General features: G+C 40.0%; 1 protein-coding gene across 4 annotated transcripts in view; it reads right to left on the bottom strand.

Annotated features, from left to right (window-relative positions):
* The window catches only part of LOC122817233 (collagen alpha-1(XIV) chain-like), a 950,064-nt gene that overhangs the window by 154,303 nt on the left and 779,479 nt on the right, over positions 1-16,282 (bottom strand). For all 4 annotated transcript variants that reach the window (XM_044090454.1, XM_044090451.1, XM_044090453.1 and 1 more), the window contains exon 35: positions 6,434-6,487. In XM_044090454.1, coding sequence (XP_043946389.1) covers positions 6,434-6,487 — 54 coding nt within the window. The remainder of the gene's footprint in view (positions 1-6,433; positions 6,488-16,282) is intronic.

Below are 16,282 nucleotides of genomic sequence, written 5' to 3'. Positions count from 1 at the left end.
TGTATACAAAATGTACATGAGATAACAACAGGGAGAGCAAACTAGATACAATGTATACAAAATGTACGTGAGATAGAACAGGGAGAGCAAACTAGATACAATGTATACAAAATGTACGTGAGATAACAGAACAGGGAGAGCAAACTAGATACAATGTATACAAAATGTACATGAGATAACAACAGGGAGAGCAAACTAGATACAATGTATACAAAATGTACATGAGATAACAACAGGGAGAGCAAACTAGATACAATGTATATAAAATGTGCGTGAGATAACGCTGAAGAGTGAGTCATTACTACAGGAGTTAAGTAGTAGGGAAAATATGATTTAGAATGTGGAGAGAAGAAGGCTAGGTGGGTAAGGTGCAATTGCAAATCCAGTTAGAGAAAAAGTAGGAATGAAGATGTGATTTGAAGTTGTCAATGTTTTCAATAGTTAGTAGAGAAGGAGGGAGAAAGTTCCATTTTTTTGGCTAGGGAGAAGGACAGGAGGTGCCGTCCAGCAGGGCGGATTGGTTTGTAGACTGTGATAAGGTTTAGGTGGGAAGATCTAAGTGGCCTGTTAGGGGTGTACAGTTGTAAGATGTTGGATAGAGCAGGGCATATAGTAGGATTAAATAATAGCCTATGGACAGTAGTAAGTTGTAGGTAGTCGAGATGGTTGGGAAGTTCTAGCCAGTTAAGAAAGTGGAGGGCAAAGCAATGGTGGGAGGAGTATTTGGCTTTTATGGCAAATTTGTAGATTTTATTGTAACAACTTTCCATTTTGGAAGAGATGAAGGCAGATAGGTTAGTTAGTATAGGTGCACCATACAATAGAGGGGAGAATGTAGGTAGTGGCAAGGGTTTGTCTAGTAGAAGGAATGAGATAGTGGATGTTTCTGTATAGCAGGCCGAGTTTTTGATGTGTTTTCTTAATGTTTAATTGAATAAGAATGTTGAATTTGAGGTGTTCATCTATGGTGACCCCAAGTAGTTTGGCATAGGGAACGATTTCTATAGTAGAATTGTTGTGAATTCTAATTTGGAAATTAATTTGGTCTTATTATTAATTGCTTTAGTAATATAGGTTTTAAAACAAGTTTAATTATTAAAATGTTGATATATGTTTATATTTTACATTTTGGATGTTTTATATGAATATGTAACATTGCAGAGATTGTAATACGTTATTTATTAATTTATTGCTTGTGGACAGGTGTGGGGCTTGAACCATGGATGCCTGCATGTGGAGCCGGAACTTTAGCCATTACACTATCTCAGCTTCATTGCAATGCAGTTTTTATATATGCGTTTTAATATTTGCATTTTAGTTCACTTTGTTAACCAGCATTACACACAGGATATGATGTCAGCACAAACGTCCTATTTAAAAGTGAATAATGTTAATACCTGCATGACTCTGATGATGTCTGAATAAGAACAGTTGGAAGTGCTTAGTCTGAGGTGCTTTTAGCATTTATTTTACCTTGTGGATTTTTAATAAAGGATTGCCTCATCATTTTTGCGACTAGAGGGTGTATTTCCTGATTCATTACTTAGACTAGTCTAATATGCAAAGCCATGGAATGTATTATAGGTTCACAGGTGTGTACTAGTCTAATGGCCCTGGAGCCTTTACAAGCCTTGGCATCATGCTGCCTGACATTAATGTGTGTGTGTGTGTGTGTGTGTGTGTGTGTGTGTGTGTGTGTGTGTGTGTGTGTGTGTGTATGTGTGTGTATTATCATGGAAATGATCAAAAAAGACATAGGAAATCTTCAAACACTGGAACCCACCCAGTTTAGCTTTGTCAAGGGAAGGTCTGGCAGACATCTCTGAGAAGGTCACCAAAGTAATGTAAGAGGGGAAAAAGATGTATACCACCTACCTGGACCCGGCTAAGGTGTTCAGTACAATATCCCAGTAGGATGTAGATGACAAATGCATTGTACTGAGCTTAAGGCCCCTACATAACTTGTTGGCTTGCTAGCTGTCTCACAGACAGGACCCAGGAAGTCAGGAATGGTGAGACCACCTCCACTAATAGACAAGTTACTAGCGGAGTTTCTTAGGGTTCCATGCTGGGACCAATCCTATTTGGCATCTACTTCTCAAAGGTAAAGGTTAATGTCAAGGGCCTTTAGCTGACCAGGTTCGCTTATGACTGCATATTGGGAACTATCACAGATTCCCTGCATGACATAAACATCTAACAAGAGGGTCTAACACAGACAAATGACCGGTGTGAAAATCATGGATTAAAACTCAATACCAAGAAAGACATTATAGTTCCTTCTGGGAAAATGGCCACCAGGGCTAATTACTCCATTGACAAGACACCCCTAAAAGTTGATCCAGTAGTCAGGGATCTGGGAACATGTGTAGACAGTAATTTGGCCTTTTCCCAGCAAGTGGCCAAGGTATTAAGAAAGTCATTCTATGTTGTTAAACTTTTTAAGTAAAGGCATGGCATCTAGGTCCAAGTAAGTCATAGTATAACTTTACTCAGCCTTTAACAGATGTATTATTGAGTATAATGCCTCCTTCCGCATGTACCTGATCAGACATATGTAACAACTGGAACTCCCACAAAAGGTTTCTTACTGAGAGAATCCAGAGTATAAAGACATTGTCCTATATAAATGACCTTAAAGCCATATCTCTATACTCTGTCACTGAGAGGTGATCTATGCCTGGTATGCACTGCATCTTCTAATCCAGCTCTGATAGACATTTAGCGCATCAGCGAAAGGACAGCATCAGAACTACCAGAGCAAAGGATTTATATTTTGTTTGCAACATAAATGGGACAGGTTGGTGAGACAGATATGTGTCTCGCAGGATCCCCATGCTCTGGGATAGGCTCATCATGCATGTGACACAGAGTATTCAACTGTAACCTTGACCAATGGATGGGAAAATGGAAATTCACCCTGGGTCTAGCCCCCACATCTCTGATAGAGTCAGACAGTAACTATGCTCAAAGTAACATACCCCCTATATAACCTTTAACATACTGATTCTCCGGCTGATACAGACACCCTCCAGAAGGGTCTCACTGAGACGGATACCTGGTGTCAAAATGATGGCCTCAAGCTAAATGCCAAAAAGTGCATAGTCATCCCCTTTGGAAAAAATAAAGTACCCGACAACTACCACATAGGAGGTAGTCCCCTAAATACAGAAAATGTAATAAGGGATCTGGGGACCCAAGTAGATAGTAATCCCTCCTTAGATAATCATATTGCCAAGTTGGTTAGAAAATCCTTCTATGTGGCCCACCTAATCACAAAAGGGTTCGCATCTAGAACAAAAGAGGTTATTGCGCCTCTCTACTCATCACTCATTAGACCCATCATAGAATACAATGCCCCATTTGGGATGTACCTTACAAGACACCTGCAGCAGATGGAAAGACCACAAAAGTACCTCAGCAAGAGGACTACTGGCCTCAAACAGATGCCCTATGCAGCCCGACTCAAGAAACTCCAGCTGTAATCGTTTGCATACCGGTTACTCAGAGGTGATCTCTGCCTGACATACAAGGCCATGTCCAACCCAGAATTGATGGACATGCTCCACCTAAAAAAAAAAACAAATCCCGGAGAGCCACATGCTCTAGAGATATAAACCTCACCACAATGATAAATAGGACATGTTGGAAGGATATATTCCTATCTCAGAGACTCCCCATGCTTTGGACCAGGATTCCAATATACATCAGGCAGAGTCCCTCACTAACACTCTTCAAAAGAAACCTTGACGGGTGGATGGGAAACAGAAAATTTACCCCGGGGATCACTGCAGTGGCTCTGCTGGACAGTGGTGCAGGTAACTATTGGCTCTGCTGGACAGAGACGCAGGGAACTAATCTAAGGGGGTGGCGAAAGCCAACACATTCTGGCTAGGCTTATAAATGCCCTTGGGCAGATAGCCTAGTACTTACCTATGAACCTATAATAAATGCCCATGGTACATATGGACACAATTAGGTTGGGTTGTACTGCTAGGCTTACATTAGCCTATTATATAGCTATGAATCTTGCAGTGATCGGACTGGACTCATGTCTGTTGGTACCACATCCTTTGCTCTTCCTTTTTATACCTCCCCTATGAATCTTGCAGTGATCGGACTGGATTCATGTCTGTTGGTACCACATCCTTTGCTCTTCCTTTTTATACCTCCCCTATGAATCTTGCAGTGATCGGACTGGATTCATGTCTGTTGGTACCACATCCTTTGCTCTTCCTTGAATCTTGCAGTGATCGGACTGGATTCATGTCTGTTGGTACCACATCCTTTGCTCTTCTTTTTTATACCTCCCCTATGAATCTTGCAGTGATCGGACTGGATTCATGTCTGTTGGTACCACATCCTTTGCTGTTCCTTTTTATACCCCCATTACGTTTTGCTCTGTTTTCATTATCTACTTTGAAAGCCTCCACAGACGGCAGCTTTTGTGCCTCCTTAATCTTCTTCCATTTGGAATATCTATGAAGCCACCTTCTGTTCAATAGGTTTATACCAGAATGTAGATTATTTATGGAGGAATAACTCTCTCTCTCGCTCTCTCTTTCTGTCTCTGGTTAAACATGTTATTTCTGGTTTCTATTGAGGTGCCTTTGTGTATTAGTATTTTTCTTGCATAATTTTCTCTATATATACCTCCTCCTACTACTGGATATTTATTCATTCCTCAGTGATGGGAATTTCCTGATCCACTGGGATAGGAGCCATCCAGGGGGCTGTTATACAGGCAGCCAATAGAGTGCTTTTGCCCTTGCTGGTAACACAGGTATGATGGAATTTTACTGCAAATGGCCTAAACACTCCCCTGGTTGTGATATAAGCACTTGCATCACTGCAAGGACCACCCATAGGTTTACAGGTAGGTACTAGGCTATAGACCCAAATGTCCCACCAGTGTCTTCAATAATCATGCCTACATCCTCCCGGCACAGGATCCCCACATCCTCACCCTTCTCTGCTTGTGTCAGAAGGTTGGTGGCATGACTCAGCTGGGATGACCATTCCTCTCCCAAAGGACTTACATGTCCATTCTCCCCACCTATGTCATCATAGGTTCATAGGTGTGTACTAGGCTAATGTATAATGTCACATGCTTTTCCAGAAAAGTTGGTAAGTTTCCACTTTCCATGCCCTTATTCAGCCCAATTAGTTAAAGACAATTCCTTCTGCTCCTATCTTCTATGGCAACTACCCAGTCCTGTAAAGAGTGCATGGTCTGCTCACATGCAGTAACATTCGCTTGACAGTCTGCACTCATGCAGATTTCAGATTAAGGGTTGATTCCAAAATATGCACTTTTGGAACTCCAGGCTTCTAGTTGCACTTGTATTAGAGCCTTCCCAGACTTGATATCTGAATACTGGCCACATAGCTGGCCTTAGGCATAGGCCAACTAGGCGGCTACCTAGGGTGCCACTCTAGCAAGGGCATTTTTCCAGTAATTTGGATGGTGTAGGTAGACCAGGATGGGGGACCAGCTGGTGTGGGGGGTTGCTGTGGACCGCGTTTACCTAGGGTACCAGTTGACCAAAGGCCGGCCCTCACTGGCCAGTAATCACAACACTAGATTTATTAAAGGATTCAGCATTGCATAACTTCAGGCTCCAAAGGTACTCCATAGCTACAGCATCCGAATTAGGCTGCATCTGTGAGCAAAAGTGAAAAGCCAAACTCACCAAGAATTCTCCTCTAATTAAGGGCTGTTGTACTAGAAAACAAATGCCTTAGAAACAAAAGGCTTGTACCCATAAGTTTAATAAGGTCAAGGAGTGGTGTCAGAGTTGTACTCACTCCATGATGGCTACAGCTCTGACCAGTGACCTGGAGCATTTGTTGATGAATGTGAACACTAACACACTTACTTTTTGCCTTAGAACATACTCACTCCCAAATTTACTGATCCAAATGAAGCCATAATTAGGAAAAGAACTCTCTGAACTCTAAATCCCATTCATGATATTTAAAACTTATGTTGGAGTGCTCTGTTCTCCTTCTAGACTAGGATGAAAATATAGCCAGTGGGATGAAACCTGCATGTTAATATTCTATGTAACAAAAGAACATGGTGGGAATATGTAATATATATCTGTTGATAAGGATCACATAAACAGTTCAGAATATGTGATCTTGGGTAGCCACGAAGAGGTTAAGTATTTTTTTATCAAAATGACTTCTGCACATGATTCTTCAAGTGATAATCATGAGTTTTTATTTATTTATGTATTTATTATTTTTATTATTAACGCTAGATACAGGAAATCTAACCCCTTCACTTGTGGCAATTCAAAGACGATTTGTCTTACAAAGGAGAGTTGTGATATGCCACACTTTTCCTATGAGATCGGTAACAAGTTTAAGGTAAGCAGATTATTTCCTTTGATTTTTGGAAGCCAGGACTTCCAGTGGTCTTACTTACCCTTGGTCCTGGAAGTCCAGGATTCCCAGTTGTTCCCTCCACTCCTCGCATGCCCTAAACATGAAAAACAGAGTTACTGTAGTGACCAGCCTCGTATTTAAAACTGCATAAATACAGACAGAAATGATACACACACACACACACACACACACACACACACACACACACACACACACACACATATATATATATATATATATATATATATATATATATGGGTCTACTTCAGATGATCGACAGATCATTTGATAGAAATTAATTTGGTCGCCAGCTCATTTGGTCAACAACCAGTATTCAAGGCACTTAGGGATTTGCCCCTATCCCCAATGTTGTGCGACCCTGGAGTTGTTATATATAGTTGGGGGTGTGTGGGGGGCACAGCCCCCACAATGGGGGGGGTGGGGGGCAAAGACCCCCACCTATTTTCATTTAAAAGCATGAAAATACAAGAAAAACTACACATTTGAAATGAAAATAGGTGGGGGGTTTTGCCCCCCACACCACCCGTTGTGGGGGACTGTGCCCCCCCCACACCTCCCCAACTATATGTAACAACTTCAGGGTCACACAACATTGGGGAGGGGGGCAAATCCCTATTAAGTGCCTTGACCAAATGAATTTCGATCAAATGGTCTGTCGATCATCTGAAGTAGACCCATATATATATATATATATATATATATATATATATATATATATATAGATATTTATGTATATGTGAATATCAGAAAGTCATTAGCCTTAATTGCACGATGGGGACTTGTCACTCAGATTAGCACAGCACTGTCACACTGCATTCATTAAGGATAGCTACTGTACTGGTAGGGTTCTGTCTGTGGAATGAAAAATGGAACAATATATAATCCTGCCTCTCAAGAGTTTTATTGAGAAGAAGGTGGCGGACTTTTGCTCTACAAGGCCAAGTTAAAATTCAAAAAATACGATGCAGGACTTTCATATCCAAATAATGCCTATTAATCACATTTTTGTCTATTTATTAAACTTTGCTGAGTGCAGTTATCCAAAGATCCTTTTCATCCACAATCCAAGCCATGTGGCATGATGCACACATTTTTATACTTATGGTACAAATTAGTGATGTGCAAAGTCATTAACAGCTGTAGTTATTTGCAGGTACACATTCTCAAAGTATTAAAGCCAAATGACATGACTGTAAACTTCCATGCAATAACACAATTCCAAAAGATTACCACACATCTTTTTACATGTACAACAACATGACTAGATAAAGGGGAGGCCATTATCCTGAATCCTGGAAAAAAGGTACATTTATGTTCGTTCTTAAGGTAAGCTAACAGATTTTTCCTGATTACAGGATACATAGTTGAACTCTTAAGTTGACAGCAAGAGAATTCTATAAAGCAAGACTTACCATGGAGAAAGATTTTCATCTACTGTCTTTTTTAAAGATAGTTGTACCAGTATGCTAGCACTATTGCCAGTGGACCAGAGGGGGCCTGTAGTATTCCTGGGGTTTAATTTGGGAGTAATGGGGGACAGAATGTGTTAAAGAGCAGTTGAGTTCAGTACAATTTCAGATAATTTATTTCACCTCCAAGTATTTCAGTCAGCTTAGCTGCATTCGTGCTTAACAGCTGAACCATAGAAATTACATTACAAAATGAGTTATAGTCAAGGAGTATTTTCTTCCAAAATAATGTCAGAATTTAGGCATTACATGGTATAACTGTTGTACACATTGAACACAATGGACATCAGAGTGAAAATCACACTAAAATTATGAGTGATAAAGAAATGATTATATGTAGAAAAAAATAACAGAAAAAATGAAAAGGAAAAAAAAAATGACAGTGTTAAGCCAAAAGTAACTGCTGTCAAATCAATTCAGTGTCATGCACAAAATGTGCACGACCTTTTTTCCAAGCATAATCCCAATGAGAATCATCTCTTCTGCCAGAAACAAGAAAATGCTATTAGTTTCTGTGGCTTGAGATGTGAATGGACTTGAGTGTCAGTACAATTTAGTGCAGTGGGGTTAGCTCAAAGTCAGTACACGCATGCATACATGCTACACAGGGAATACACCTAAGCCCTGACTAGTCTGCTAAGGTGAGAATGCCAAGTCCAGTATATCTGACCATAGCTATCTTCACAGTCTAAAACTATATAAAGAAATAAAAAGTTCCAAAGTAAGACAGAACTGTTTTGTCTTTTAAACATTACAAAAGTGACACCCAGTCAGATATATATACATGTACTTACATACACAAACACACACACACCCCCAACACACACACACACACACACACACACACACACACACACACACACACACACACACACACACACACACACACACACACAAATGTGCAGTACTGTCCATGCGCCTTCCATTTTTTTACAAGCACAGGAGACGGTTATTTATTTACCTGTTATAATGGTGGTAATGCAGAATGTTACTGCTGTAACATCAGTGCTCAGTACTTGTACTGCACTCTTTCGCTCAGAATCAGCATCCACTAATAGAATCGTTTAACATTAACTATCGTGTCATAAGACACACTGATTTGGATTCTTGATAAAGTAATGCTTTCTACTACCTAAAGCTTGGCATTCTTTGGATATCATTTGTAAATGTCATCATAACTTTTATTTTTTAGTTCACAGAATTTTTCCCACCAACAATCCCAGCCTTTTTAGTATCTCCTGGGGTATTCTGGATAATATTTTTATACCTGTGTCTATGTTATAGCCATAGTCCACATCAGCATACTGAATAATCCTGTGTCCATACTTACATCTACTACTTTTGGGCATCCTCTATGAAATCCTTCACCTTTGAGGAGCAGAAGTGGACACATCCATTGTTGTTCAAGTATATCTCTTATTCATATTTTCTGCACCCCCCCCCCCATGCCTGACTACCATTTGGCTGATCACTGTGTCATTGAAGTTGTTCTCATTCATTCCCTAAATGATTGAGTGATGATGATGATGATAATGTTAGCATTCAGACATCCGTTATGTCTTGCTCAACCTTCCACTCCCCTTGCATAGATTTACAAAGTCAAAAGAGGTGGGTCTGCAATGGGAGTGGCATGAAGGCTTGTCACCTACTTCTGAAAGTGACACTACCCTCATACCCTCATAGTGCCAATGTCCTGAAAGTCAGAAGCCTCTTTCCATCTCTGGTCTTTATCAGTAATTGCAGGCAGAATGTGCACCCCAGAACACATGACCCTATTCATCTCCCCCAAGAGAGAATATGTATAGAGAGAAATGGGAAGCCTGCACAAACCTGTAGAGGGGAAATTGAGGAATTGGCCCCTTCCCTGCTGTAGTGCAGTCTTAGAGTTAATATATACCATTAGCAGGGCCGGGTGGGGTGTAGGAGGGTTTACCTCCTCAAAAAAAAAAAAAAAAAAAAGACAAACCTTTGTTTTAAATATCCTGGCAGGCAACCAGATAGCATTGGGAATGCAATCACTAAATAAGTAGAGGCTAGGCATGGTTGTGGATGAAAGAAACATGCTGTTAGCTCATGAGGGATTTTTTAATCCTGGCAGGTAAGCAGCTATACCATCAAAAACTGAAGAAACTGCAATCAGTAAATGGGGGCCAGCATGCTGGCTATTGATGAAAGGATCAAGTAATTGGCCCTTGGAGGGAGTTTTTTTTATTCTAGCAGGTAACCAGGTGCAGTATTGAGAATTACAGGGGGCTATGGTCTTGCTGTAAATGAAAGAAATGTGCATTTTCTTTTAAAATCTGACTTTGTGCTTATGAAATAAGGTGGACTATTTGCTGTCTGGCTACTTTTGTTGTGTGAAACAGAGTTGAAACTGTCCCTAACTTTGCCTCTTTTTGTCTATGCATCATAAAATCTGTGGTCTTCTGGTAAATTATTGAAAACTGATCACTAAACTGAGGGTGGAGGTTAGCAGTGGGTGAAACAGAATTGCCTTTTTGTTACTTGCTCATTTTAAAGTCTTGAGATATTCATTGTCTGGTGACTGTATGAAACAAAGTTTAAAATGGCTCTGATTTGGCACAATGTCCATTACTTTGTCTCATAGCTTTGCTTGTGCCTCATAAAATATGTAGTTTCATAGCAAATTATTGAGGACTTCAGTCACTAAATAAGGTGTGTGTCCGCTGTGAATGAAACTTATTCACTTGTCATTTGCTTAGTTTAAAGTGTGGCTGTACAAGGCTAGTGTGCATTTGCATAAAATAAGAGGGACTATTTTTTTCTGGCTGTTGTTTGTGAAACAAATTTGAAACTATCCATGACTTTATAGAACGCATATGACATTGCTTCATACTTTTGATTTGACAAGTCACTGAGGATTGCAGTCAGTAAATGAAGAGACTTCTTACAGATGGAAACAATTTACACTCTTGCAGTTTAAGTTTAAAATGTGTCTTTACACAATTAATGTGTAGTTATGCAAAATAAGTTGGAATACTTAACTATCTGGCTAATGCTTATGTGAAACAATGCTGAAATTTTCCCTCATTTCACAGAATGTCCCATCTTTGTCTCATATTTTTGGTTTGCCAAGCCTTTGAAGATTAAAATTAACTGAGGGCAGGGTGGCTGTGAATAAAGAAATGTACCCTCTTGCCAGTTGCTCAGTTTAAAATATAGTTTTAGAGGACTGGAGTGCATCTGCATGAAATCAGTTGGAATATTTATCCTCTGAAAGCAGCAAAAAGCATGTTTGAAAAACATGAAGCAAGCTATGTCATATCCTACCTCTGCAGGACTGAGAGTGAATGGACAACAATCCAAGAGCTTGTACTCAAGGTTAGTTCTGTGGAGGACTTTTGGTCAATGTTATATTATATCCCTTTTGTTCTGGAATAGCTTTCCCTGCTTAATTATATGTTAGAGCTGATAGAACTCTCTGCATTTTGCCACTAGATACGAATGTTTAACATGCATTAAAAAAAAAATCAACAACAGCATGTCAGAATTAAGTTCAATCAGGTTTTGTTGAAGAATTACATGACTTTTATTTTCAAAAGACTGATGAGTGCCTGGTTTTCTCTGGCAACTGTTTATGTGATTTTCCAAAATGACCATGACTTTGCCTTATATTTTTAGTCCATTCCTCATAAAAGTCGTGTTTTTTCTGGCAAATCTATTGAGTATTACAGTTGGTAAATCATGAGAGATATTCAGAAAATGCATAACAATGTGGAATCTGTTATTCTAACAACTCTAAGTAAGTAAGAGCAATAATTACAATCTGTCCCTGGCTTTGGGCCTCTCTCTGTTCCCTTTTATTCTTTAGCACTGTTTCTGATTTTTGCACTAAAATGTTGAAATGTTTTTTTATCACTGCCAGATGAGGTGTACACACCAAAGTGGCTATAACTGCTAGATATGCATGGTTGTTCTTTGAAGACGAAAGTACTTTACTGTCTCGTCCTTTATCTAATGATTACAGTGCATTTGCATGAAGTAAATGTGATTACTTATGACTACTCTTCATATGAAACAAGGCTGAAATTACATAGCTCTCACCCATTTCTGATTTTGCACCACATTTTTGGTTTGATATTATTAAAACTTGCGGTTTTTGGTAAATTGGAAAAGACTGAAGTAACTAAATAATATAAATTTGAGTTTCAGACTTCATATCCATCAAAAATTGCACACTAAAGCAAAAGTTATTACAGCAACTTTTTAAGTACATAAGAGAAATCTGTATCTGATTCTGAGCCTCTTCCCATTGTTATATTTTGAGTTGTCACTTGTCAAGTAAAGTGGTTATAACTGCTGCATGGAGGGGGTACTGTCCGTGGATGAAAGTAACTTGCCTTCTTGTTTATTCAGCTTAAACAGTCTGGCTTTGTAAAACTAGTGTGCATCTGTGTGAAATAAGTTGAACATGGTATGCCGTGTGAAACAAATGAACTACTTTGTGCCAATATTTATTTAGCTTTTTTTATAAACAGGCATCTGAGTTGTACGCAGTCAACAGTGGGACTATAAATGGTAGGTAAGGGTTTTATCCCTCTATGCCACTAGTGCAGGTGTCAGCCATATGAGACTTTCTGACATAAGACACGTGCCATCCTGTTTTGCTAGAGTGTCTGCCCATGGAACCTGTAAGAACATAAAGATAACAAATTGTTGCAGAGTAGGAGCATACGCCACACTCTCCCGGAGCCATGATATACTTACTGGTACATAACAATTATGTGAAAAGAAAATGGTCACATGCATACCTTGTTGTGCAGGATGTCAGAGCTGCAGCCCTGATGTACAGAAGACCAGACGTGCATAGATATCATGTTAAGTAACTACTTCTAGAATATAGGTTAGTGTGCAACTTGAACTATACTTGCTATTAATAACATCATACATACCCATACCCTACAGACATAAGGGTAATCATTACCATCCCAGACCTAAAATCCAAGCCCCAACAAGACGGGATGACTCATTTGCTTGCCCTAGACAGGGTTACCAGGAACTTTATCAGCTCTATGAGACACTTACATGCTGTTAGTCTACTCCATGTGGTGTTTATATCCTTAGCAATCATTGTTTAGGCATGTGATACCATAGTGGTAAACATGCAAAGCACCTATACTAGGGTCATTTTATGACCACCTACAGCACTGCTGACCTGCACCATTGCCTGGTACACATAGCTCCAGAAAGCCTTATTAGTATTACTCTTGTCCGTGATGTGCAGTCATGTGTGTAAATCTTTCCAGCTGTTACCACTCTTAGTCCCATCCAAGATTTTGTGTGTGTGTGTGTTGTATGTGTGTGTGTGTGTGTGTGTGTGTGTGTGTGTGTGTGTGTGTGCGTGTGTGTGCGTGTGTGTGCGTGTGTGTGTGTGTGTGTGTGTGTGTGTGTGTGTGTGTGTGTGTGTGTGTGTGTGTGTGTGTGTGTGTGTGTAGGGCCTACAGTAACACCTCTGTTTCCTGGTTAGTAAATCTTTCCAGCTGTTACCACTCTTAGTCACATCCAAGATTTTGTGTGTGTGTGTTTTATGTGTGTGTGTGTGTGTGTGTGTGTGTGTGTGTGTGTGTGTGTGTGTGTGTGCGTGCGTGTGTGTGTGTGTGTGTGTGTGTGTGTGTGTGTGTGTGTGTGTGTGTGTATTGACTCTACATGCCTAATCCTTATGTCTCAGCACTGCTCCATTCCATGAGGTAACATACGTGTCTGTTACTGTGCCATGACCATTCCTATCCAGTCCAGTACTGACAGCAGCAATGCTAATGCTGTTAGCAGAAGCAGGGTTGGCTCAGCCAGTGCTGGCACCATGAACCAGCTCTTCAAGGGAAGAGCAAAAACTAACTTTACTGTTTCTGTATTAAGCCAGTCTGGTGATTGGCAGGTTATAGCTACAGCCCCCAAGCTCTTTCTCTTCCTCTTCCTAGGATGTTCTATTGCCACATCAACCAGGTGGCCAAAAGCACAACATGCCCCCATCTCTCTCTCTTGCCCAGCCATTTGGATCCCATTTTTGTGACCCACCCCAATCCTTCTCCAAATAAATAGATGGATAGGTAAATAATAATTTTTAGAACTTATAGCAAACTGCTTGCTACAAATCCAACAAGCATGTGTTACAGTTTATACCCTGCCTACACAGAGTGCTACAGCTCTCAGAATTTAGTTAAAAAATACTTTTTTTCTAACTTTTAAACTGTAGCAAACAGTCTGCTACAAAGCAGCAAGCAGTTAGTATAGCAATAATTGACAACATTAGTGTGGTTATACTGAAGATTTATCCATGGTTGGCGTAGTTTAATCATGACAGCGAAGCCCGAGTGATTAAATAAAGCCAACCGTGGGTAAATTTCAATATACCACAACCACAGAGTTGGTTATTGCTATTATACAATGGCATTATTTAAGAAAAAAAATACTTACTTTTCTTAATTAATGTCTTTGTATAGTGGTGCATTACTGTTCTTCCGCGACTGGTGGTATACTGCTTCCTTGTGTTGATGTACTGCACATGTATATGGGACTTGCATTCCCAAGCATACCCAGTACATCAATGCTTTAAAACGGAAGCAACTAAGAAAAGAACTTCTCCGTTTCACCATTTTTTTTTCAAAGAAGTCCGGGTGACTGGACCTTTTTCTGTTGGTATATTGTGGGATTTACAACGGGCATGCTTGTTGGGCTGGCCAATCAGCATGCTCATTTTTGAATGCTAATGGCCAGTCATTGTATAATACAATTTAAACCACACTTGGACCGCTACAGCACTCAGGTTTGACCACAAACACAATACCAGCTTTTTAAAAGCCGGTATTGCATTTGATATCAGGATGGGCTGACCACACCCCCCTGCACTTTGTGCCATGGGCAGTTGCCCCTCTCACCCTACTCTAGCTATATTACTGGCTGTTACTACCCACTGGCAGCACTGTGCTGATGGCTAATAGTGCGCACATCCTATGACTCTCCCCTCTCTCAGTACACATAGCCATTATTTGTCCTAGGTACAGGGAATTTTATTTTTTTCTGTAGCATATCTTGTAGTCTGGGCATACAGACCATGGTGTGGACTATATGGGACACTTACATGTCAGATCCCTGTGTTATGTTCTGTCATGATGAGTCCACCTCCAAATGGACATTCACCCATTGCATTCTTATACTGTGTTCTCTGTGACGGTGAATCCTCCAGCCAGATATTCATCTATGATATCTTTGTTCTATGCTACATATTGTGGAGATCCACCCCTCCCCCCAGCTAGGCATTTGCCAGTTATGCTCTTGTGCTATGGTCTCTGTCATAGGCAGCCCCCAGCTGGATATTCACTTGTCATATCCCTGTGCTATGTTATCTTACTTCACCCCCCCCCCTCATTCCACCTTGCACTGACTCATCAGACTACCTCAATTAGTATTTCATCCCACCCAAAGCAATCCCTCCCCTACTAAAAACTAATTTTCTCTCTAACATCTATTGTACTATACTCTCTAGTCTCAAATATACTATTACCCTCTCCATGCATAATATTTTCCTAACCTACTAATGGCTAGTAGCTATATATTTTGAAATGTTAAACCTACAATTGAGTTTTTAACAAAAATATTCACTTTATATAAATGTTGAAATTTCTGTATTGAATTATGTCTTTTCATTTTTGTAACATTGTGACAAGCCAATTGCAAATGTCATGGAGCTTATCTGTAAATGTTTAATTAGCTGTATGAACTATGTCCGTTTGTAACATGTGAAATGTAACTTGCAATTATTGTGGAGCTTTTCTCCCAGGGCCTCCACTGAAAATGGGCTCCTCTTGGCCCAGTGGACTTCCCTGGTCATTAAACTTAAATAAATAATTATTGTGCTTACTGTCTATCCCTGCTGAGGCCATGCATCCTGGATGATCAGTGCTGTGCAGAATTATATTACCAGGTGTTTTGCTTTTTATTTTATTATCTCTATGTCAGAGTGTGAAGTCCTCTTCACTAAAATCCTATTCCCGACTTGAATAGCTTTACACAGCCTTCCAGAAGCATAGCTGGCTCAAGCAGTGTCCTGTGCCAGTCCCACAAACTAGCACCACATAGGTCTATATTAGATAATCAACCTTTCAAAAGTTTGAGCATCATATGTTCGACACCATATGATCGAATTTTTGAAAGTTCGAACATTTTGATGGAGATCTCTGTACAACGCGGAATGGGAAGATTTCCTTTTTCTGTACTGTAGTGCGATCTTGGAGTTGGTATATTTAAAGAGTGGGGGTGTGGGTTGCAGGGGGGCTTGCCCCCCTGCTTAAAAAGTTCAGGTAGGTTATTTTTGTAGTTTTTTTTTTTTATTTGATGTTCTAACTTTTAAAAGTTCAATCATATTGTGTCGACCATATGAC

Source organism: Protopterus annectens, chromosome 12.part0 (genome assembly GCF_019279795.1).
Source record: "Protopterus annectens isolate FY-2018-M chromosome 12.part0, PAN1.0, whole genome shotgun sequence".
Classification (NCBI taxonomy): domain Eukaryota; kingdom Metazoa; phylum Chordata; order Ceratodontiformes; family Protopteridae; genus Protopterus; species Protopterus annectens.
This window is presented reverse-complemented; position numbering and strand designations above follow the sequence as displayed.